This window comes from Lynx rufus, unplaced genomic scaffold (genome assembly GCF_022079265.1).
Source record: "Lynx rufus isolate CCGP_SWC_20201006 ecotype Redwood Valley unplaced genomic scaffold, mLynRuf1.p SCAF_7, whole genome shotgun sequence".
Taxonomy (NCBI): Eukaryota; Metazoa; Chordata; class Mammalia; order Carnivora; family Felidae; genus Lynx; species Lynx rufus.
In genome coordinates, this window is record NW_025814889.1 from 83422972 (window position 1) to 83448925 (window position 25954).

The following is a 25954-nucleotide window of genomic DNA, read 5'->3' on the forward strand; positions in this document are numbered from 1 at the left end:
ACTTTTAAGTAACTTGGCAGGCAAGGGTGAGAAACAGAAACAGGGCTGGAAGAAGCCATCTTCTTTGGATTTGGATTTGAGGGGAGTGGGAATGTGATTGGTTGGAGGTGAGAAAGGGAAAAACAAAGCAGCTCCCAGATAGGGCACCCCAAAAGATGCGGAGCAGTGACAGGTCAAGGCAAGACTCACCCAACACTGGAACAAACTAGGGTGTAACTTCAGTGTCCCTTGTAAAATGGTGGATGAAATCCCAATTTGACAGGAAGGGGGCATAGGAGTTCCAAGGCACCAAGGGTGGAGAGATGCCTTCGTTATTGGGAGCTGTCCATGGTGTCGGGCAGGCCAGGAAAGAGGTTGCCCTCCTCTTGCCAGTGTCCACTCTTCTGACCTTCCACTGTGCTGCCTCCTCCAGCTCAGGCTCCCTGTGCCAGTCAAGCCAAGAGAGGCCAGAGACGGCTGCTCAGCACAAAGTCCGAGGCTGTTCCTGTTAAGGGTGTGGCTCACTTAACCCTTCACAGGCCTGAAGGCCCAGAGGGAGATGCTCGGTTACATGAGAAAGTCCACTCTAGGTAGGAAAGGGTATCTGGCTGGGCTTAGCTGAGAGGCTCAGGTAGAGTTCTTGCTCCACTGCCCCCAAAATTTGGAAGTAAGACCAGGAGTGGAATTTATAGCTAAGGAAAAGCTTTCCAAAAAGTCAGGAATTTTGTCAAAAAGGAAGGTAGGCTGGAGTGTCTTCCTAGGAAAGAAACAGTACTTCCCTCAAACCTTCCTATCTCATTGAGAGTCAGAGGGTATTAATGACATTATTTGGAGAACTAAGCAGACAAAATCCCCAAATTCCCTCCCCCCATAAGTCAGCCCCCACAAACAGACCCAAAGACTAAAGTTAGTAATACCACCTGGCATCTGTATAGATGTCAGTTTCATTGACTCCCACCTGTATCATCTCACTGAATCACAACACCCTGTGAGCTAGGCAGTGCAGCTACTCACTCCATTGAAAAGGAAAATTAGAGGCAAATACTGAGGCTCAGAGAGGTTGCACAGACGGTATATGGCAGAACCAGAAACAGAATGCAGCTTCCTGACTCTAAGTCAGCCATAGGTTTCAGCCCAAGTCTTGGTATTTCTGATTTTAATCCTTCTGTGCGAGAAACCTGAATGAGACCCCGAGACGCTGCTTCCTGGGCACAGCTAGAAATAGATGCCTCCAATAGATAAGAAACTTACGCTATCCTATTTTCCAGGGCATCCCCTCACCCACCCAGGAAAATTCCTAAACAACAGGCTCCCTCTGCCCACCATCCTCTCTCCCAGGCATGCACAAAGAGCGAATCGGGTCATTACACACACTTAGCTGAAGATAGACTCGATCCTCCAACTACCGGCCACAGCTGCTTAGTTCAAGGTCCAAACTCTACTGCTCTCGCAGAAGCACTCTGCATACGCCTGCATACGCCTGGCCCATCAGCAGCTCCATTATCAACCTGCCCTTACATGATTTATTGATCTACTATATATATCTGAAGGGAGAAAAAAGGCAAGGAAAGGAGAGAGCGAGCAAGCTGAGTGGAAGTGCCATTGGCACACAACCCCATGTACAAATGGAAGCAGTATCTGTGTCAGAGGCAGAAAGGGCTACAGATCCCCTATTTTACATGGAGAAAACAGACCTGGGGTGAGAAGCCACTTTCCCAGGATCACATGACTGCAAACTCGGCAAAGCTGGAACCAGAACCCAGGTCTCCTGTTCTCCAGGCCAGGAATCCGCAGCTGCCTACAGCTTGGGGTTTATCTGTGTGTCCACCCACACACTCATTTACTGAGTGCCTTCTATGTGCTCACACAAGAAAAATGATTCTAAAAAATGAGATGGCAACCTCAGACTGAGAAACAGTGGCATAAACATCACAGCTAGGGCAACGTACCATCCTGGTTTGTCTGGGACCTGGGGTGAGATGTCTGAACACGGGAACTTGGGATACTAAAACTGGGAAGATTCTGGGCAAACTGGGATGAATGAGCTACAAGTACACATCCAAGTCAGTGGGGATTTTAAGGTCTGGCAAAGCATTCCTGGGTGGGGAGGGAGGAGGCAGGGAGGATGCAAGACTGTGATCTTCTGATCCCCAGGCAAAACTGAAGTAACTTGAGCTTATTGGTCTTCCTCCACTGTGATTCTGAAACTCCCTTCCTCTTCTCCCCACTAACATTTCTAGTCTGCATAAGGGGCATGAGGGAACTTTGGGCGTGATGGAAATGCTCTTTATCAGACTGTGGTAGTGGTTACACAAGTGTCAATCAACTCCATTTGTCAAAACTGGGCAAAACTTAAAATAAATTTTATTGTATATAAATTATACTTTGAAACAGCTGGCCAAAAAAAAGTAGAAGGAGGAGGAGGAGGAGGAGGAGGAGGAGGAGGAGGAGGAGGAGGAGAAGAAGAAGAGGAGAAGAAGAAACAATTCTAGGGGGGCCTGGGTGGCTCAGTTGGTTAAACATGTGTCTGACTCTTGATCTCACCTTAAGTCATTATCTCATGGTTCATGAGTACAAGTCCTACATTGGGCTTCTTGCTGGCAGTGTGAAGCCTGCTTGGGATTCTCATTCTCTCTTGCTCTCTCAAAATAAACAAACAAACAAACAAACAATTCTAGATCCTTTAGTGTTGATTTTTAACATAGTTGGGAAGGCAGTAATCTGATTAAACTAATTCACATGCAGAAGTCCTCCCAAGGATATTCCTTTTTTAAAAATGCCACACAATAAAAATGAAGAAGTTTTCAGATTTGGTGAAGATGCTTGGTGGTAGAGGGTCTTCTTGACTCTCATAAATTATTTGCTGTTAATTAGTAACAATATTGATCAAGTACTCACTGTGTACCAGGCAAGCAAGCTAAGTGTTTCACATCTTTGCTATTCAAAGTGAGGTCCACACCCCACATCGGAATCATGTGGGAGTTTATCAGAAATGCAGAATCTTGGGCCTCAACCCAGACTTACTGAATCAGAAGTCTACATTTTAACAAGCTTCCTAGGTGATTCCTAAGCATGTTCAAGTTTGAGAAGAACGCCTTTACACACTTTACCTTTTTTAAGTTTTATTTAAGTAATCTCCACACCCAATGTGGGGTTCAAACTCATGACCCCGAGATCAAGAGCTACATGTTCTTCTGAGCCAGCCTGGCGCCCCACACTTTATCTCTTTTTGTCCTCATTAAAACCCTACAATGTTGCACATCTAGCACTTATGCCTTAAGTTTTTATTAATTCAGTGTCTCTTATTTACCTAGTATAGTTATAGAAGGGACAGGAGAGGGGCACCTGGGTCGTTCAGTCCATTAAGCCTCCGACTATTGACCTTGGCTCTGGTCATGATCTCATGGTTCGTGAGATGGAGCCCTGCGTCAGGCTCTATGCTAACAGTGTGGAGCCTGCTTGGGATTCTCTCTTCCTCTCTCTCTGCCGCTTCCCACTCGTGTGTGTTCTCTCAAAATAAATAAATAAATTTAAAAAAAGATGGGGGAGAGGAGAAAAGACGCCATTAGTGTGCATTAATCTACATAAATTTACATATGGTCTACATCCCGATTCTTCCTCTCTCAATGACTGGTCTGAAAAATGGACAGTAGATTTCCATGTAGTCTAAATAACTGAGAAGAGAGGACACAGGCACAGAATTAATGCAAATGCTATAACGGATCCACAGAGCAAAGAAAGTAGCTAAAACATAAAAGAAGGTGGAAGGTACCAGCCTTCTGCTACTGAAGCTGGGCCTAGACATAACTGAAGTTTTTATTCCATGGCCCCTGATACGCACTACAGCCCTGCTCCCTCTCTCGCCCTACACAAAGCTCTTGGCAGATACCCACAGCTGGATGCACAGGTCTTCCCCTCACCTCAGTGGAGAAACAAGAGATATTTTATGCCATTAAAAATAAAGAACTAAAGTACAAGGACTAGGAATAACCTATACTTTTTTTTTTTTTTTTTTCTGTGAGACAGCATGGTAGTACAACCTGTGCCTCCTGCAAGAATACCCCTTAGAGATCTGGCATTCTGGCAAATCACCCAGTCCCAGGATGGAAATAGACCAAGACAGACCCAGGTTGGGCAGTGGTGGTGAAGAAAGAAAGGAAATAGATGGCATCACCACCACTTCATCAGAAAGATGGAACTTAGAAGCTAATTGTTTCAAAAGATCCAAATAAGAAAAGTACATGTTCATTAAGAGAAACCACTATAGTCTATAAAACTTTATTAAAATTTGGATTACTTACAAACTTGTACAATAAAAATGAAAAAATATATAATAAGACACTGTTATTTTTTCTTACAGAAAAGAGGGAAAATGAGACCCATGGCAAAGAGCCATCCCTGATCGTTTTGTTCCTTTCAAACATTCATGAACATTTATTTTAAATATAAATGACAAATCTTTTAAATAACACTAAGGCATTACCCACAGGCTAAAACTTACCGAGTAATTCCTTACCCCTGCTATTTCACCATCAATTCTAGAAACATGGGAAACTGAGGCAACTGCAGGCTATAACAGTTCTAACACTCACATTATGAGCTATCTATTATGTTAACATGATAAGAATGTCGCCCATACTATAGGAAAGTTCAGAGAAGATGATTTCACCATTTTCAAGTTACTGTCAAGAGTGTAAAGAGGAAGATGACACACATGGGCAGGGATGTGGGAGCCCAAGTCCCCAATTTGGGGGAGGCTGTGTGCCATTCCCACCCCCACTAAAGGTGTGTGTTGATGTTGACATGAATCTACTTTTATTTCCGGCAGGCTCTGGCTCCCAACACATAAGGCACCAAACACCCTTTTCAAGGTAGTGACCATCTAGAATCCAACTCCACAGCAACTGAAACCATAAGCTAAGTTACCAAGAGACACCACTGGATCACCATAATTGCATAGGTTTCTCTAAAAATTATAATCAATTTCTGCTACATCAAAACATAAAAGGTTTTAGGTGCCTTTGTCTTGTGCAAATGGCTATTTTATGTGTTTATTACTTAGTTTCAGTGCCTATGTAACATGAAGGCATAATAAATCTGTCAAACTGCCCTCTCCTTGGTTAAGATAAAGTTCTTGGCATTTCAATATAAGTTATTATCTCATATGTCAGACCTGAGTCCAAAGGAATACTAGAAGGACATTTAATTTCCTTTCCTCCTACTTCAACTTTCACTACTCAATTCAGAGAAAAGTTATGAGTACACAGCTAAGAACCATTTTTACGCAGGCATCCATCTGAGCCCGTCTTTTTTTCTGGAACAAAAAGATTGAGGGCAATTGCATAATCCATTCCCAAGCTTTTTATGGATGTCAGAGCCAGGGAGGACTATCTGGCCTATTTGGGCCCTTTCATTCATCAACTCTCTAACATAAGTGCCAGGTGGGAATTGGATTGAAGGGAACACCATCAGTAAGGAGAGGGCTAGGTTTTGAATGGGATGTAACAGCACAAAAGAGAACACTGGGGCCCGAACACTATGATCAGCAAAATCCCCTTTGTAACAGACAAAAAGTCATGAATTTGGGGGGAGAAATAAACTAGCTTTGGGGCACCTGGGTGGCTCAGTCGGTTAAGCGTCTGACTCTTGGTTTTGGCTCAGGTCATGATCTCGTGGTTCGTGAGTTCGAGCCCCACAACAGGCTCTGCGCTGACAGAAATATTTTTTTTAATTAAAAAAAAAGGAAATAAACTAGTTTTGGTGGGATGAAGTGGCTGATAGGACTTTCTTATTAGAAGACATCCAAGTCTTCTTATAAGTTTAGCAAACTGTCCTCATTTTTGGTGACTGGTTCCATTGGTCTCGAGAAAGCAATCTGAGAGGGAAAGTGAAGGGGAAATGTTTTAGGCCAGCTGGCTTTCATATTCCCATTAATGGCAGTCATGCTCTACATAACTTGGTCAGACCAATTAGAGGCGATAGATTTCCGATGCTAAAGAGACCCTGGCCCTAAAGAGGGCCAATTTACAGCTTGATATTTGCAAGCAAAACGCTGACGCGGCAGCAGACGTGGCTCCAATGTCCAGCTCACTCCATGGTTATCCCTTCAATCCTTCTTGATGAGATCAGTCTGAGAGATGAGACTATGCTGAATTGCAAGAGCTGTAACTGCCAGAGAAAATTAAATGGGGGCTTCAAGTAGTGACTGAGCCAGCAGACTAAGTGGCCAAGAGAGAGACAACAGAAGTTCCTGGAGAAGGTTTATGGAGTCAAACAATCTGCAGGCACACAGAGGCTCTGAAGCATCTGGGGCAGAGCCATATAGGCAGGCAGGGCAAGGACACACAGCACGCCAAAGGCACCGGGCACCGTCCTTCACTGTCTGAGAGCAGCTCTCATGCTGTGGGATCTGCTGTCACCTCCACTGCCTACAGCTCAGTTCTCCGACGACCAGACATGGAGTAATAAACTGAGTTTGAGCTTACCCCAAATTCAAACACGGTGAAAAAACTGGTCTGGAGATGGAAACTATATTTCACAGGAGTTTAACTAAACAGAAAAAGAGGAGACTCTTTCCCTGCTTCACAGTGCTTTCTCACTGAAATAAAGAGTCAGGAAAAGTTACCCTGGAGGCAAGCTACCACCTCCTTAAGGAGCTATTTGAGGGAAGGCACCAAAGTCTCCAGGTAATCCTGAGACCACTTGTACTGATGAACTATTTTTTTCAAATTAACTTATGCTCAAATATGCTAGATCTTGATCTCTATAAATAGAGCAAAAAAGAATATATCCCAGAGGTCTTAACAGTTCTTCACACAGAAATAAAATTTTACCATGTACTTAATTTACAAAGGCATAAAGGTTTCCTGATATAAAATTCCTTTGCCCTGCAACTTTAACCCACAGCAGCTGCCCAAATACTGCTTTTTCACTTTCTACTCTATGTACATTTGCTGCCAATTGAGGTAGTTGTCACTCTAGGACAGTGTAAAGCTGTGGGAAACACTGGTGGTAATAGTCAACTGGCCACCTGGGGGGGAGTCTCAGCGCTGACATTTTGGAAGTCAGTAATGAGCCCAGGGTCTTTCAAGATTATCTGCTGAGTGGCTGGTCTGAAGGAGTCATTGCAGCTTTTTAAAAATTCATCTGCCTTCTCCATGATCATGATAAACAGTGAGTCTGATGCTATGCTCCTGACTTCAGTGCCTAGCTTCCTGGCTAGAGTAATTATAGCTTCTTACAAGGTACGAGGGTGAAGATCATAAAGACAGAACCAAGCAAATGACAGAGACTTGGGAATTTGTTCCCTCATAAATGACATTGCTGGTTTATAAGGGTACTTTCCAATGGCAAAAGAAGGTGAAACTAATGCCAATGTAATAAAAGGCAGCATGAATCTCTAGCCAGAAATGGAACTGCAAATAAGTATACTAAGTTCATGGAAAAATGTGTCTGATCCTGATGGGTGAATGAACATCCAGAGGCATGAAGGTTACCTGGAGGTCTGTTTCCTGGCAATGCAAATTGTGGCAGCTACATAGATGCAATTTATATGTTGTATCAAGGAAACTTCACAGACAAGTTTCAGAGCTTACAAATTAGCCAAATTGGGAGATGGGGGGTGTACAGGGGCTAAGGAAAGGCTGAAAGGAATAGGCAGAATGGGCAAAGGAAGAGAAAGGAAAAGGAAAGTTTCTTGGTTCCACAGCAACTCAAAGATATGTGTCCCACTGACAGGAAAAATGAAGAACCTATAAAAAGCATTTAAATTCTCTAAAAATGATCACTTCTCCCAACTAGCAGAAATAATGCTACAAACCAAGAGGGAGAGAATATAAGAAATGAAACAAACTCTAAATTGTACATACTTCACAGTTGAGGAAATAGACACTTCCTGAAAGGGCAAAGGGGGCAAGGAGGAATGGGAAGAAAAGAATGCAAAGGTCTTTTTAAGATACGATTAAAAGTTGGGATATAATAAAAAGCCTGCAGACCTCCCCTACAGAAGAGTTTACAGGCATGTTCCCAAGAGCAAGCATGACTTAGAATATCGTATTGTGAGAACTAATTCAAAGTTCAACACAACAATTCTGGGGCTTTAACGGATAATCCATATTAATAAACATAGGGGCCTATGGGCTTGTCAATCTGGAGCACTTGCTGGTTCTGGAACATGAATCTGTTACATTTAAATATATATATTCATTTAAAAAATGAGACAAATAAAAACAGAAGTGAAGGAGGCTCAGATGCGTGGAGTTCTCTCTGGAAGATGCAGCCTGTGATCTGAAAGCATTACTGCACACATATAATAGTTCTCACTTTTGAGTGCCAGCTATGGTGGCAGAAATGCCACCACCAGATGAACTTTTAAGAAGAGCTAGAATGCTGTGCTAGCTGTGGCCATCCAGTTTTTTTTTGTTTGGTTGGTTGTTTTTGGGGTTTTGTTTTGTTTTGGTTTGGTTTTTGAAACATAAAGGTGGGCCCACAACCAATGGGAAGCTTTGGGAAGCGTTCAATATTTTATCCACTCTCCTTCCTCAGGGATCCCACAGAGACCACCAGGACCATTGCCGGAGGGAGGCCTGCTCAGGCCTCTAATTTCAGTGGGAGAATTTCTGTACTATCTCACCCCGTTTCAAAGAGCTGAGAAGCAGCTGCACACACATACAACATGGACCATCGAGGTCCCAAGCCAGTCCACATAAAAATAACCGACCACCACCTAAGTCAGGAGTTGATCTGCTGTGTGACAGTGGGGTACCGAGAATCTGAGTCCTCCTCCTCCTCAGTGGATGTTTCTTCATAGAGTTCATCCTGGGCAATAATGCTCCCTAATCCATATTCCTGCTCATGGACAGAAACTTCATTTGGTGTGAGGTGAGAAGAACCTTCCACAAAGTCAGCAAATCTGGAAAAAAGAAGATAATACTCTTTAAGAACCTGCCTTCTGCCCTTTCTGGTTTCCTTTCAAAATAAGAGCTGAAACATCTGATACACTTACAACTCAAATTATAATAAGTCTAACCTTATTCTGGCAGGCAAGTAGACTAAAGCAAGAAATAAAGAGAAAGGGAAAGCAGGGATCATAAGCCAACATCTCCTGAAATGCCAGGCATCCTGCTTAATAAGCACTAGCCTATCCCTTTTTTTTTTTTTTTTTTTTTTTTAGTTAGGAAAGTGCCAAGGTTCTTTTAGTCATCTGTAATCCTGATAAGAGAAGATTAAGGGGGCATTACACATTTATTCATGTTTATGGCTTTATGAACTGTATGCCATCAAGATTCCAAATTGAAGCTTCATATACTTATTGGTACAATTGCTCCCAAATAAAAAGGACCCCTCCCCCCCAAAAAATAATCAGACTCGGAGAGCAATGCAAAACTATCACAGGGGAAACTTAATATGGTCTTCTCATCTCAGTGCTACAATCAAATCTAGAGTAGACAGTTCCTTGAGGAAGCAGAAAACAGGCTACTGCTTAACATATGATGATACATGTATCTTTCTGTCAACTACTCCTAGGTGAACAGGAAAACATAGCCACCAATACAAAATGATTATCTAGAAGTATGATCTCTGTTAAAACTCAAGGTCACAATTACCCTGATAGCTGCTTAGCACAGCTGGCCAAGGGTTTACCTCTTTGGAGACTGGATTCGAGAGACAGTCTTCCAAGCAGAGCAGTCTGGACTGTTACAATATTCTCGAAGCTCCTCTAAAGCCTTTCGGGTCTCCACCTCTCCTTGTATCCGATATTCTTCTTCTGTCAGGAGACGAGGGGGGACAGTCTTTTCTGTTGCTTTACACATCTTTCTGTGCTCACCAAAATAACATCATGAATCATTAATCAGTAATTTTTATCCAGCCTGCCCTCTAGCTTGCTTCAGTGAGCCAAGTATACAGCAGAGAGCCTGGACATTATGAGTCATCATTCCCACCTTTCTTCTATAGACACCTTGACTTGTAATATACTCCTGACATGTTAGACTAGGAATGAGAAGTCAGAGTAATCAATATTATTCACTAATGTGGATAAATTCACTTATTTCCCAATAAATGATAGACAAAATATTTATTTTCCAATAAGTGGAAAAACGACAAGAAAATGATGATACAACATTGTGGTCCATTAACTTGGATTCCCCAAACTGAAGGCATCACCTTGACTATCTAATAAAACAGCCATTGATAACCTCAGAACCTATGACCATTCCATGTTCACTATGCAAGATGATAACATGCTTTCAAATACATCTGAACACTAGAACTCCCAAAGCGATCTGAGAGCCAATGTGAAATAATCTGAAACCTGGTGACCTGAGGCATGTGGTATAAAAGTGATATACTCTGCACCACCTAGTGGTCACAGGAACACATGACACTTTACTGGATACTTTTATTTTATATAAAATGGCTAGAATAAAATTATAAAAAATGCCTATAGACAGTCTAAAAAGAAAGACTTGGAAGGAACAAAAGCAGAAGCATAATACAATAAATCTCCATTAACAAAGAGGTTCCCAGGTCAACACCTCTGTACCCTTTTGCCACAACTACATCCCACATTGCATGTTTCATTACAAAGTTATATTGCCTTTCAGTCACCTGTAGGTGATGTACAGCCACTGAATAGGGTACTCCAGGTTCTTAGTACACAGTGCAATGACGATAATGGCAAGGGCAATATGTGGTATCTGGATACCGGAATACATGAAAAATAGGCCCATCAACTGCAAGGTCCAGGTCAGCAGGTTGATACTTCGTTCATTCTCCAAGGGCCCATACTTGTAACAGACTGCAAAACTCATGAATCCAACTGTGAGGACATAGCCTATGAGAAGAGTTATCAGAAAACGTTCTTTTTCATCTATAACTGGTAAAAATAATTTGTGCAGGGAGCAGCAATACATTCACTATATAGCACCTATTGAATTAGGAAAATGGACAAGATCTTTCCTCAATTATTCACACTTTTTTCATTACTCAAATATATTTATCTCTTTAAGTTTCTACCCTTTCTGTTGCTCCCAAGTTTATTTGGTTCAAATGGAAGATTAAAGCTACATGTTGAACAACACTAGAACTGTCTGTTTAAAAAAGCCTAGGGGCGCCTGGTGGCTCAGTCAGTTAAGCGTCCGACTTTGGTTCAGGTCATGATCTCACAGGCCATGAGTTTGAGCCCCGCATCAGGCTCGGTGCGGACAGCTCAGAGCCTGGAGCCTGCCTCAGATTCTGTGTCCCCTCTCACTGCCCCTTCCTCGCTCATGCTCTCTCTCTCAAAAATAAACATTAAAAACATTTTTTTAAATTAAAAAAGCCTAACATATGATAATCCAGATTAATTACCTCTCAAAAGATAGATTAAGGGTTACCATCTGTAAAACCAAAGGATCTTCACCTTACAGAAAGATTCTTACTTAAGGTCTTCAAGTGTATTTAAAATACAATTATATTACTTAAGGTCTTCAAGTGTATTTAAAATACAATTATATTAATATAGTCAATGTATAGTTTTTCAGGAAAATGCCTATTGTGTAAAGAGAGGTGTACTTATAAACACCAACCAATTAAAGTTTTCTCCCTGGCAGCACCATTTTCATTTAAAGTGACAACTGTACAGCGTTAGAAATAAAGAACTACAATTCTTAAAAATTAATAAAATGGCATGAACTATTAGCTCCTGTAAGCAGCCAACACCTTTTCATGATCAAATGAACTAAAACAACCCACAAACATGTAAAAAGGAAAGCAAAACAACAACACTTACTTAAAAGATACTGCCAGTAACACCTCCAGATCTCTTGTAAATTTTTTAAAACTAGCTGAATGAGGTACAGAGAAAAGGACCAGCCTCCCACCAGTATGACGTAAATGGGACTTTTCTAAAACAGAGTAGAAGTGAAAACAAAGTTACAACAGGCTTTCCATACATAAAAGAAGCAAAATGGAACTATGATTTAAAAAAACTCAACCTACTAAAATACACAAAAACCACATCTCTTAAGAAGACATCCTTTATATTTAAAATGGTATAGTCTGCAAAGAACACTAGGAAAATGAGGTGCTGAGTAACTTAAAAGCCTGGCTATGTGATTAGCAAACAGGAAGGAGACTTTAACTCCCCACTGTGCACAGGATTTTAAATAAAAGGGGGAGTTTGTACGTAATCAGACTCCAAGTTCCATCATGGAAAGTACCCTCCTGAATCAAGGAAAAAGTAGGACATTGACTTATCAACCACCAATGCAAATTTTCAGTGCTGTATTATTCAACAAAATAGTCCCTCAACTAACTATCCAAGCTTGTCCTGACTGCATTTGAAGATTCCACTACTTACCTTGGGCATAAACTTGGACAGTATGAAAATGATGATTAGCAGAGAGGCCGCAATTCCCACACTCATCCCAGTGGAATAGTAGAAGATTTGGCTTCTGCAGAGAGAAACATTACTTCATGACTATGTGTGTATTCTTCCTATATGGCACCATTAGAACTAGAACAACTATCCCAGCCAAAAAAACAGAAAAAACAATCTCAGACTAAAGCAGGTATTTGTTTAAAACTTGCCAACACTGGGATGGGACTGGTACAATGTAACTGCTGCCAGATTATGAGGACTGGTATCAGTGAGGGCCCTCAAATACGTCCCAACAATAAACCTCTGCTTAGTCACACACTCCCATTGCAGCATCTCCCCTAATCCAATTTTTATTTTATTTTTTTTTATTTTTTTAATTTTTTTAACGTTTATTTATTTTTGAGACAGAGAGAGACAGAGCATGAACGGGGGAGGGTCAGAGAGAGGGAGACACAGAATCTGAAACAGGCTCCAGGCTCTGAGCTGTCAGCACAGAGCCCGACGCGGGGCTCGAACTCACAGACCGCGAGATCATGACCTGAGCCGAAGTCGGCCGCTTAACCGACTGAGCCACCCAGGCGCCCCCCCAATCCAATTTTTAATGAGAGTCTTTCTTCAGAAGAACTGCACAGCTTCACTGGGGAAAAGGAAGGTGCAAGGATACTGTCCTAGAGGAGACAGAAAACCGGAACTGAACTGATTACCCAGAAAGATAACCAGACACAGGGCCTGGAAAAGAGAGAGCTCCTGCTCCTATTCCAGGCTTTTTGTACCAGACTTTCCTCCCCCACCGTGAGTTTCTCTCAGGACCCCCCAAATTAGGAACAAGTTCTATCAATCTCACTCCAGCCTAACTTCAAACTCCAATTGTTAAGCTTTCATTCATTATTCCAGAAATATTCTTTTCACTTGTGTGCAAAGTTAATGTTGATTCTACCTTTGTTCAATGTTTGTTTAGTTATCTGTATGTTTTCTTTATAGCTGTACATGTCAGTTACACTTAGCTTAGCTAGTAGGTTCCTAAAGGCAGGAAATGAATAAGTGGTTGGCATTTGTGGGGTTTTTTTTACCCGATTGGTATAAAACTCACCAACAAACTCATGGCCCTGTAAAAATGAGGACTTAACACATTATTTCCAATGGTGGAAAGGGTGGTGATATATTGACTAAATGCCATCCCATGATGGCGCAACCTCATGGGAGAATTTCATTCTTGCCAATCTTATTCAATGTAAGAAAATAGCAAAAATCCTAACACCTACTAAAGTATTTAAAAATATTTTCCAAGCAGGCAATGGCCTGGCCATAAAGCTCATGGAAGAGGAAAGAGCAGTACTTAAAGTCTTCATGATAAAAGCCAAGCAGAGTGGGTCTAAGCCTCATCATTCTGCACTCTAGCCTGGGAACCTACCTGCTCAACAAATCTCCACAAAAAAATAGCACAAGTCCAAGCAGGAAAATGAAGAAGAGTTTGGGGTCAAATCCTGAAATAAATAAAGACTTCTGTTTAATAGGAAAACAAACAGTTTAATGCTTTATAGAATAAAAGACAATGTTGGCATTATTGGCCAGCTAATAAAATATAGTTGACCCTTGAACAACATGGGTTTGAATTGCCCCGTTCCACTTATATGCAGACTTTTTCTGACAATACATCACAGTACTATAAATGTATTTTCTCCTCCCATGATTTTCTTAATAACATTTTCTTTTCTCTAGCTTACTGTATAGTGAGAACACAGCATATAATACATATAACATACAAAATATGTGTTAATCAACTGTTTAAGTTATCAGTAAGTCTTTCAGTCAACAGTAGGCCATTAGAAATTAAGTTTTGGGGAGTCAAAAGTTATGTGCAGATTTTCAACTGGGGAGGGAAGGGGTAAATCAGCCAGCACCCCAACCCCTGTAAATGCAAACAACCCACCTAAACAGCATTGTAAATTCCACACAAAGCCTGGGAACCCTTCCAAATAGAAAATATAATTAGGTCTCTCTAACCTGTACTTTTCTGGAGATCTTATTTTTATTTTGGTTACCTATGCTAAAGCTAAAAGAAACTAAGCTTTGCTTTGGAGGGAGCCAGGCATAACACCATCAGTGCTTCATGTAATTGCCCACAAGGGGTCTCTACCATTCTGGTTTTCATGCCTTAAATCACGCATGGGTTCAGATTCAGCAGATTTGCCTAGAACTTTGGGTCCAGGCCCTCTGTTGTTCTCTAACTGGCTGCTTTTCTTGCCCAACACCACCTACTTCCCTCTGCTACACAAGCACTGTGTTGGAAAAGCCTACACTCAAACACATCTCACCCAGGACCAGGGGGCCCAAGTGGAGGCCCCTCAGTGGCATACCAGATACTCCCACAGCATTCACATTCAAGAGCTCTAAGTCTAGGGGAGGTCCACAAACAGAATAGGAGCAAGAGGAATCAGTACATGTAAAAGGAATACCCCCATTCCCCCCAAAAAAGGCAAATCCTATACAACCAAAAAAAAACAAAACAAAAAAACAAAACAAAAAACCACCTATGGAACGCTAGGGCTTTGCTTTGTAGCAAAACCCAGGAATGTTTCTGCTATTCACAACATACAAAAATCATGGGTAGTACCCAAGGAGAGACCAAAAGTAAGAAAATAAAACAGGATGACGATTCCAGTTCTCTGTGAAACGTTCTTAGACACATTCAGAAAAGGGAAAACTTTTCCAGTTCCACTGAATAAGCCTTAAATAAACTGAGTGATCTTCATAGTGACTTATGATTCCACAAATCTTTTTACTTCTGAAGCATTAATACTCAGTTCTACCTTTCTTCAGTTTTTATTATTTATACCATTCATGTCTTCAAATGTAGGCTTATACATTTCAGGACATCTAACTTTGTCTAGAAGTGCCCAGAGGGCAGGAATAAACCTATCTTACTCTGAAGAACACTAAGCGGATCAGTTCAGGGCCACTGGGAGTATTAGGAACACAAGTCTTCGCAAATGTCCGTAAGGAAATATTCAGAATGACCCACGGTGAAATCTCTATCCTAGGCCTAAAGGCTTTTATGTGGGAGAGGGTCTCTCAACTGTCTGGAGCAGTGGTATACTCAGGTTATAATCAGAACCAAAAGGGAGTTAGTTGTCTTGGGCTGACTTCCCTGTCTCACTAGTTACACTCTCCAAAGCTCAGTCCCGTTTCACTATAAAATCCACAGAAAAACAGGTAAGACTTACTCCGGGTCACAATGACACTGTACTTGGTGTCTTCCTCTATAATCTCAACTTTGAGGCAGGTTTTTGTGCTGTATAGACCCACGTTAACATAGGTATCGTTCAATTTCTCTTTTAAAAAGGAGGAAAAAAAGTTCCAGATACTAAACTGCTCTAACTCCTTCAGTTTCTCTTCATTCTCCACCTGGGTGACACGTACCAGCTTGGAACTATTTACCCGGATCTGTAACACAAGTGAAATCAGGATCAGAAAGAAGTAGAAATTTTAAATTTTCATAAATACAATTTAAAAAAACTTTAAATAACTCTAGAGTAGATATCAGTAATAGTGCCAGTTTTCCACAAGGTTTATAAGAAATATAGAGATGCAGGAGCTAAAACATAATTGAGCAAATAATATTGTACATGGTACAGACAGGCAGCTGTTAGAATGTCTTGTTAACATGAGCTGAATCTACTATTAAGGCAGAACAACACAGGGGGGGAAAAAGACTTCCAAGCTGAAAGGGTTAGCACTAGAGCTATTTATGAGAAAGCATACAAAACAAGGATCCAGAATATTAAGAAAATTGCCAAGCCAGAAAGAAAGAAAGAAAGAGAGAGAGAGAGAGAGAGAGAGAGAGAGAGAGAGAGAATTGTCAGGCAGAAGCCACGCCAGAAAACTGAAAATGTTTCCCATAATGACAGGCTGAGAAGGTCAACCCTCTGTCACAAATCACTGATTATGGGTAAATGTTGGTTATAATGTGTCTCAGATGGAATATGATCTTTATATCAGACAATAAAAAAAAGAAAACTTAAAAACCCCACAAGCCCACCCTTATATTTATGATGTGGACAACAATGCTCTTATCAGTAACTATGCTTATAGCAGGAGCAGCTTTTCCAAAAGGACTCATTTTGTTCAATCATTATTACGGCCAGACATTCTTGCTTGCCAGGTGGCTTAATAGTGTTATGAAATAAATGAAATGAAAGTCATCCTATCAAAGGGAAACTTCAGGCAGGGGGCTTATGAAATATTTCGTGTAGAATCAAAATAGAATAGGAACAGCAAGGCAAAAGAATTTACATCCTGACAGGCACGCAACAGTTTCCTGGCTGAAGAAGGCATAAGGCCTTTAAAAGAAAGGGGGGGGGAGGGTCGTGCGTGCGTGCGTGTGTGTGTGTGTGTGTGTGTGTGTGTGTGTGTGAGTGCATATGTGTATGTATACGAAAAGGAGAGGAAGGAAGAGAAGGAAGCTTCTTTGGGAAAAAGAGGAAGGAAGGTTACCTCAGGGTCAAGTATTATAAGTTACTTAAGGGAACAGAGAGAAGAATGCAAAGTAAGCATAAATGCATACTGAGGAAAACACAATTCAGGATAATCTGAGCCCTAACAAGGTTGTTGACAATACTTTTTTTTTTCCAATTGTGTGTGAAGGGGGAAAATGTGTCAAAGTATTCACTGATCACAGACAGATATTCACAGAAGCTGCCCCAGCCAGGGGCCTCCAAATTATTACCTGTATCCGTGTCCACACATCATGCCACTTTGGGATAAGCACATTTTTATAACAGAACTGTTGCCTGTCACTCATATTATAAACTCGGGATTCCTGAAGCATGACCACGTTTATGTCAATTCCAGCTTTATGCAAAGAAAGGAAATAAGGATTAAGACAACAGGACAAGCTAATAACTACAACCTATTACATAAAAAGAATTAAACCAACCACTTTTTTTTAATTGAAGTATAGTTGACATACAATGTTACATTAGCATCAGGTGTACAATACAGTGATTCCAGGAGCCTATCCCTTACCTATGCTCACCACAAGTGTAGCTACCACCTGTTACCCTATGATGCTATTACAATACCATCGAAACGGACTTTTTTAAAGCTAGGGTTAAAATGTCAGTGACTGAGAAACAAGAAAAACTGAAAGAGGGGTGCCTGGGTGACTCAATTGGTTGGGTGGCTGACTTCGGCTCAGGTCATGATCTCAAAGTTCATGGGTTGGAGTCCCATGTCAGGTTCTGTGCTGACAGCTCGAAGCCTGGAGCCTGCTTTGGATTCTGTGTCTCCCTCTCTCTCTCTCTCTCTCTCTCTCTGCCCCTCCCCGACTTGTGCGCACGCGCGCGTGCTCTCTCTCTCTCTCTCAAAAATAAACATTAAAAAAATTAATAAAAAAAAAAGAAAACTGAAACAAGAGGAGAAACAAGGCAGTCTTATTTCCATTAAATTTAATCATTTAAATGTTATAAATAGCAACTAACCCAGAAAAAGCAGTAATAGAAACTACTATTAAGTGTTTATTAAGATAGTATGCTGTCTATCGTTTAACTCTCCAACGATGCTATGAGTCAAGCACTCTCATAATCGCTATTTCACAAACAGAAAACTGATGCTTAGAAGGATTAAGTAATTTGCCCAGAGTCATACAACCAGTGAATAGTTTAACTGACATTCACACCCAGGTCCTGCTTCCCTTATAAAGGCAGAGCTAAAGTAACCCCATCTACTTATTTTCTCTTTCTCCTGAATAGGATAAACAGACTTGACAATGTTTTTGTATATATAGTACTTTAAGAAGATGCTAAAAGATCACAAAATCGTTTTTTCCAACTGTTTTGTTTCAAGTTTTAAGAGCAGTTAATTAACATACGCAATCCCTTTCATTCAGCCAAGACAGAAAATTCTCCATTCAGAAGTTTGTATTCAATCTCAGCCAATTCAAGGCTTAAAAGCGACCACTTTCTCATATCTTCCCACCCAAGTTTGTACCAGCTACCTTCTTTACCACAAAACAGTTAAATAACTTTTTCCTTGGGTTCTATATTGTACTTACCAACTTATCAAGTGCTACTCTAAGTGGAAATGCAGTTATCACTCTGGTCTAGGTACAAAGATGGATAGATTTAAATAAATTAAAAAACAAAACAAAACTTTAAGAAAGCAAAGTTACACACACAAAAAAAGGCAATGATGCCTGCCAGTCCAAAATGGTTTTACGGTGAAGCTAAGACCAATTTTGAAGTTAAATTTCTTCTTAAACCTAAACATAAGAACAAAAACTATAAAACACTTAGAAGAAAACTCAGGGGTGGATCTTCATGACCATGCCAGGCAATGGTTTCTTAGATACGACATGAAAGCATAAGCAACCAAAGAAAAAACAGATGAATCAGAGTGCATAAAAATTTAAAACTTTTGTATTTCAAAGCACCTTATCAAGAAAGTAAACACATTAACGCACAAAATGGGAGAAAATATTTGCAAATCACATATCTGACAAAGGTCTACTACCCATAATACATAAAGAACTACAACTCAACAAAAAGAGAAATAACCCAATTGTAAAAATGGGCAAAGGATCTGAATAGACATTTCTCCAAAGATATAAAAATGGCCAATAAGCATATGAAAAGACACTCAACACCATTAGCCATCAGGGAAATACAAATCAAAACCACAATGAAATATCACTTTATACTCATTAGGAAGGCTAAAATCAAAAAGAAGACAGTAAGGAGGGTTGGCCAGGATGTGAGAAACAAGAACACTCAAACATTGTTGCTGGGAATGTAAAATGGTGCATCCTCTTTGGAAAAGTTTGGCAGTTTCTCAAGAAGTTAAACATAGAGTTACTCTATGATCCAGTAATTCCACTCCTATGTATATACCCAAGAAAACTGAAAACATATGTTCACTTAAAAACTCATACATGAATGTTCACAGCAGCAATATCCATAATAACTAAAAAGTGAAAACAAACAAATGTCCATCAACTTATGAACTGATGGATAAAACAAAATGTGATAGATCCACCTATAAGTGTAATATTATTCAACCATAAAAGGGAGTACTGATACATACTACAAGATGGATGAACCCTGAAAACATTATTCTGAAGGAAAGAAGCCAGACCAAAAAGAGCATATATCAAATGATTCCACTTGTATGAAATGTCCAGAACAGGCAAATCCACAGAGACAGAAAGTAGATGTTAGTGGTTGCCAGGATCTGGGAAAAGTGAATGGGGAGTGACTGCTAAGATGTATGGGGTTCCATTTTGGAGTGATGAAAATATTCTGGTAATTCAAGAATTCAGTGATGATGGATGCACGACCTTGTGAGTATACTAAAAACCACTGAAAGGGTGAATTTTATTATACATGAATTACATCTCAATTTTTTAAAAAATTCACTCTTAATATTGTAAGGGAGGAAAAATTTTTCCTTGATCCTCTTAGGGTCCCTGGCTGAGTCTGAAATTTTAAACTGACAAAGATAGACTAACAACAGAAAAGCATACACATTTAATAAATTTTTACGTGACACGAAAGCCTTCATAAGGAAATGAAGACCCAAAGAAACAGTTAGAGCTATGTACTTTTATGCTATGTTTGAGGAAGAGTGGACAGCTGTGAAGGAATATGATACGGTAAAGAGTATGTGGCAATTGTAGTAAACTAGGGGGAAACAGAGCAAGCAAGGCCTGTTTGCTTAGATTCCTCTCAATATCCCTTTGTCTTAAATTCCTCAAGGTATAGGGAGGGAGGGAGGGAAGGCAACTCTCACAAGATTTTATGGTCTGTTTCAGAGAAGGGTAAGATGGGGAGGTCAAAGAGACCTTCCTGCTCCTGTTGTTTTCTTAAACTCCCTCAGCTTAAAATATATAATATGCCAAGATGCTACATCTTGGGGTAGCATGCCCTGAACCCCCATCTATCAGCTTCTCACTACGGTTTAATCCAGTAGTAATTGGGATTTCCTCCTAGCCTATCTTTCATAAAGTGAAACCTTTTCAAAATCCTGTTGACATCTGTCTCACTAGCAAGCACACAAATGTACTGAAAGAATATCCACTCACAAATATGGTTTATTTTCTTGCAGAGTCTAGCTGGCTCAGTCGGAAGGGCATGCACTCCTGATCTTGGGGTTGTGAGTTTGAGCCCCATGTTGGGTGTAGAGATTATATAAATACATTAAACTTAAAAAAAAAAAAGTTTACTCTCTTCTGGAGAGTATAAGTGAGTAAGGTTATGTGAATGCTAAAACTACTGTATTGAGAAATTCATTGAGGTATGCAAAAACATTGGGCATTAAAAAAAAAAGTTGTTGAACAAGAACCTATCACTTCCTTAAAAGAATATCCAGTCTATGTAAAAAGCCTGAAGTAGAAACATGCACCTGTCCAATAAAAAACAAAAACAAGAGTCACACTTGTTAACCCCTTCTCTCCCACAGCACCAAGTAATAGAACACTACACCTTTTTATTTTTTTAACAACAAAAAAAATTTTTTTAATGTGTATTCATTTTTTGAGAGACAGAGCATGAGTGGGGGAGGGGCAGAGACAGAGGGAGACACAGAATTCAAAGCAGGCTCTATGCTCTGAGCTGTCAGCACAGAGCCCGACAAGGGGCTAGAACCCACGGACCATGAGATCATGACCTGAGCCAAAGTCGGACCCTTAACCAACTGAGCCACCCAGGTGCCCCACCACTATACCTTTTTAAGCCCACTATTATTTTCAAGAAGATAGTAAGATACAAATAATGTCAATAGCAGAGGGCATTTGAAAAACTTAATGCCAAGAAAAGGCATTATTGTTTTGAAACTAATTTTAAAATTCTCTGATGCCATTTTCCTAAAGAAATAAAATGGTTTTATAACAAACAACATCTTTTAAAATCTAGTTCTTCCTTTTCCCAAGTTACATAACACTCAAGGGAAAGGATTTTAAATAAATAAATAAATAAATAAATAAATAAATAAATAAATAAATAAATGTCTTTAATAGCAACCTCCTATGGAAATCAGCACCTTGGCCAGCCACATCTCTGTAAACTCATTGAGAGGTGAACTACACCAATTCAGCCAAAAGGGATAATTTGTGGAACAACCACTACTCCAACTGTAGCTTAAACTGTTAGCAACACAAAACTAAACCAAACGACCTTAAACATATGTAAGTTGTCAGAATGCGCATTTAAAATTTTGTGCTTCCTGTAGCAAAAGGATATACACCACCTTTCTCCCTCCCCCCTAAAGTGAGTTAGCTAGAATGTTAAAAACTAGAATGAACTAAACATTCAGGAAAATGCCTTTGAGCCCAAAGATTTTGGAAAATGCCTTCATGGAAAGTAGTGAATCATTAGTTGCTTATTGCATTTATCCATAAAGCAGGTATTCAAAGGTTAATAACTTCATACTTGCTTACAATCATTACAAACTTTAATCAACAGCACTGATCACTTAACATCCACAGGCAGAATCAGTGAAAATGATTCATAATATGTGAGGACTGGAATAGACCCGAAAAAGTCATGAAAAACAATTTCTTAAATAGCCTCTGTTCATTTCTTTCAAGAGATAACTTAGTTTGTACTTAAAGCCTTACTGAAAACAAGCATCTTAAACAGTGCACTTAGGGAAGAATCATTCAATGGGATGTTGGGACAACTGGTTATTTGGAAAATAAAATCTATCTAGATTCTCACCTCACCTTATACCAAATGCTGACATTAATTATAGATTAAAAAGTAAAATAAAAAAATTTAAAATATACCATAAAAATGATATAAGTTCAGTTTTGGAGGACTCTTTAAGCATAAATGCAATGGAAATAAGTCTGAGGAATAAAATCAAGTGACTACATAAAAATACAAATCTATTTAAAAAGGTAAAAGGGATCTACATTTATTGTGGTGAACATTGTGTAATGTACAGATTTGCCAAATCACTATGTTGTATTTTTCTAATGTTTATTCATGTATTTTTTTTGAGAGAGAGCAAGCTGTGAAGGGGCAGAGAGAGGGAGAGGGAAATCCCAAGCAGACTCCACTCTGTAGCACAGAGCCTGATGCACAGCTTGAACTCACGAACCCTGAGATCATGACCTAAGCCAAAATCAAGAATCAGATGTTTAACCAACTGAGGCACCCAGGTGCCCTTCTATGTTGTATTCTTGAAACTAATATAACATTGTATGACAACTATACTTCAATAAAAAAAAGTAAAAGCAAGCAAATTAAAGAAAAATTTTCAACAAGTAAATAGATTATAAAAATATATATATTCTTGGGGCACCTGGGTGGCTCAGTCAGTAAAGTGTCTTATTCTTGATTTCAGCTCAGGTCATGATCTCAGGGTTCCTGGGTTCAAGTACTGCGGGGGGCTCCCCACTGATGGTACAGAGCCTGCTTGGGATTCCCTCTCTCCCTCTCCCTCTCCTGCCCCTCCCATGCATCCTCTCTCTCTCAAAATAAATAAATAAACTTAAAAAAAATGCAAACTAAATTAAGACACTACTTTCTTTTATTAATATTTGGTCTTTTTCTGGGGCATGACTACTTTTTTATTTTAATGTTTATTTACTTATTTTGAAGGGAGGAGGGACAGAGAGAAAGGGAAAGAGAATCTCAAGCAGGCTCCATGCCCCAGCACAGAGCCTGATGCAGGGCTTGATCTCAGGAATCATGAGATCAAGACTTCAGCACTAAATCAGATGCTCAACCGACTGAGCCGACACCTGGGCACCTCTCTCTCTTTCTGTCAAAAATAAATAAACATTAAAAATTTTTTTTAAAAACCAAAAACCATCTCTAGTAGTAACTAGTTGGATCCAGGAAAAAGAACTGGATTGTTGACAGGTGTATGAATATATTATCAATTCAAAAAAACTTTTAAAAAGATTTTAAGTAATCTCTACACCCAACGTGGGGCTCAAACTCACAACCCTGAGATCAAGAGTCACATGCTCTACGGACTGAGCCAGCCAGGCGCCTCCAAAGTTTTATTAAAAAAAAAAAAAAATGTGGAAAAAGACCAGGAGAAAGTCTGCTAAAATGGATTGCCTCTGAATGGAATAAACAGTGAAGATTTTTTTCTACTTCTTTATACTTTAATTGCTCTTGCCAAATAGTCTAAAATCAACTGACATTATTTTTTTAATCAAACACTTCCAATGAGAAAAAACTTCCTACCTTTTGAAGTACTGTATTTTATCTTTAGGTGTCTCTGGCTTTTATTTATTTATTTTTTTTTTCAACGTTTATTTATTTTTGGGACAGAGAGAGACAGAGCATGAACGGGGGAGGGGCAGAGAGAGAGGGAGACACAGAATCGGAAACAGGCTCCAGGCTCCGAGCCATCAGCCCAGAGCCTGACGCGGGGCTCGAACCCACGGACCGCGAGATCGTGACCTGGCTGAAGTCGGACGCTTAACCGACTGCGCCACCCAGGCGCCCCTATTTATTTATTTTTTTTAACGTTTATTTATTTTTGAGACAGAGAGAGACAGAGCATGAACGAGGGAGGGTCAGAGAAGGAGACACAGAATCCGAAACAGGCTCCAGGCTCTGAGCTGTCAGCCCAGAGCCGGACGTGGGGCTCGAACTCACGGACCGCGAGATCATGACCTGAGCCGAAGTCGGCCGCTTAACCGACTGAGCCACCCAGGCGCCCCGCCTCTGGCTTTTAGAAAGTTCTTCTCTATAACATGATTGTCTCTTTGTAGCTGCCACACACATGATCTACCAGGCCACACAGAATATCATCCCAAGTTCACCCTTCTCGAAGCTAAGAAGCCCCTGTTCCTCTCATTAAGGAAAAAGTGTCTGCTGTTTGAGTGCTGACTAGGTAGGAACATTTTTTTCATATATTTTCTCTTTCATAGCCACAGTCCACAACCCCATTTTAGAGGTTAACCATCTGACCCAAGTTCATTCAGATCATAGGTAGCTTCAGGGCACCTGGGTGGCTCAGTCCGTTGAGCGTCAGACTTGGGCTCAGGTCACGATCTCACAGCTCATGAGCTGTCAGAGCAGAGCCCTGTCAAATCTTCCATCCCCCTCTCCTGCTCACTCTCTCTCTCTCACAAGTAGTAAACATTTTAAAAAACCCACTACACTCTTAAAACTTAAAATAATAATAATAATAATAAGTAGTAGTAGTAGTAGTAGTAGTAGTAGTAGTAGTAATGTTACTCTGGGCCCCTGCCCCGGAAAAGTACCTTCCTGGATACCTACCGTCTCCCCCCAAAAAAATATTTCAGGAGGACGTTACAATTTGGCACTACGTCAACGGATCCTGAGACAATCTTAAAGCTGCAGCTAAGGATAATTGTAAGTGACAGCATGAGATAGGCAGCAAAGGAAGGGAGAGGTGAGAGCATAATGTGTTTACAAGATATGATTATCCTTAACCCTGTGAGTTTCAACGGTCTCCAGTGGAACTTGGAAACCTCATTTATTTTTCTGTTATGCATTTGATAAGGGTAGAAGGAGGTTTTTTTAGAAACAGTCTAGGTTTTATGAGTTACAGCGGGAAAAGGGAAACAGTTTCATTTGAGTCCAAAGCCAATTATCCAGCAATAGGTAGATATCAATGTTTGCTTCAAAAGTGAACAAGTCTCCAAAAGAAACATATCTGATGGTGAATGGTATTTGTATCTTTTTACTTTTTGGAAACGCGAGTTTAACGGCGCCAGGTCCTTGCTATAAGGCCGGTAGGGGCCAGATCTTACAAGGACAGAAGACATTACACAGAAATCACTCCATTTCACTGAATGAAAATGATCCATTCAGCAACCCGTGCCCTGACAGAGCACACGCTCAGAAGGTGTTGCTAATTTGCTGAATGAATGGAATGCCCCCTTTCCAGTGGCAGCTCAGCCTACCAGGAATGGTACTCGGGGCCCCTGACTTTTCATCAGGAAAATCGAGGCCTGTTCAGCGCGACGCAGCCCCCAGGACCGCTTCTCACCCAGCCCAGGCCTCCCTTCCTGTCTCTGCCAAAAGACTCCAGACTCCTCCCCACTCTGGGTAGCTCCCCCAGGCCTCCCCAGGGCCCTAACCCCTCACTGCAGACGAAGCTGCTTCCCCGGCACCACGCCCGCGCCCCACTGCAGAATAACGGTCCGCACCCTGGGGACACTCCCCACTTTTCTAAATATAATCCCCTCAGCACCCGCCCCCACGACAGCTGCTGCCCCCGGCGGTACCTGAGCCGCAGGCCAAGCAGCCGGAGAGGACCAGGAGCAGCCGCACTGCCCCACCGCCCCCATTGCCCCCAGCCTTCCAGCCCCCCGGCCCGGCACCAACTGCCAGTGAGACCGCCACTTTCATTCCTCCCGCCGTGGTCGCCTCACGCCGCCTCCTCTTCACGTGCCTCTCCCCAGCAACTAGCCGGAACAGGCAGGGCCAGCAGCCTATCCACTTCAAGACCTGCCCCCTACCATCCAATAGGATGGGCGGAGCCTCGAGCACTCAGTCCTTTACGGACTCCATAATCCCGCCTCTTAGCAACTGCTGCGAGAGGGCGGGAAAAGCAGCTTTCAGCCTATTAGAAAACGGACCCTCACCTTAGCAATGGCGACAGGAAGATCCCACCCCTTAACAACAT

The 25954-nt window shown here is 40.9% G+C and overlaps 1 protein-coding gene across 1 annotated transcript; it reads right to left on the bottom strand.

Moving 5' to 3' along the window:
* Positions 1–5656: 5656 nt before the first annotated feature.
* Positions 5657–25954, bottom strand: NEMP1 (nuclear envelope integral membrane protein 1). Its single transcript, XM_047066383.1, has 10 exons — positions 25942–25954; positions 25554–25733; positions 17067–17191; positions 15565–15784; positions 13752–13824; positions 12320–12413; positions 11750–11864; positions 10588–10813; positions 9622–9795; positions 5657–8890 (listed from the first exon to the last, which is right to left on the bottom strand). Exons 1-10 carry the CDS (start codon positions 25952–25954, stop codon positions 8710–8712), a joined length of 1401 nt encoding a protein of 466 aa, XP_046922339.1. The 3' UTR covers positions 5657–8709.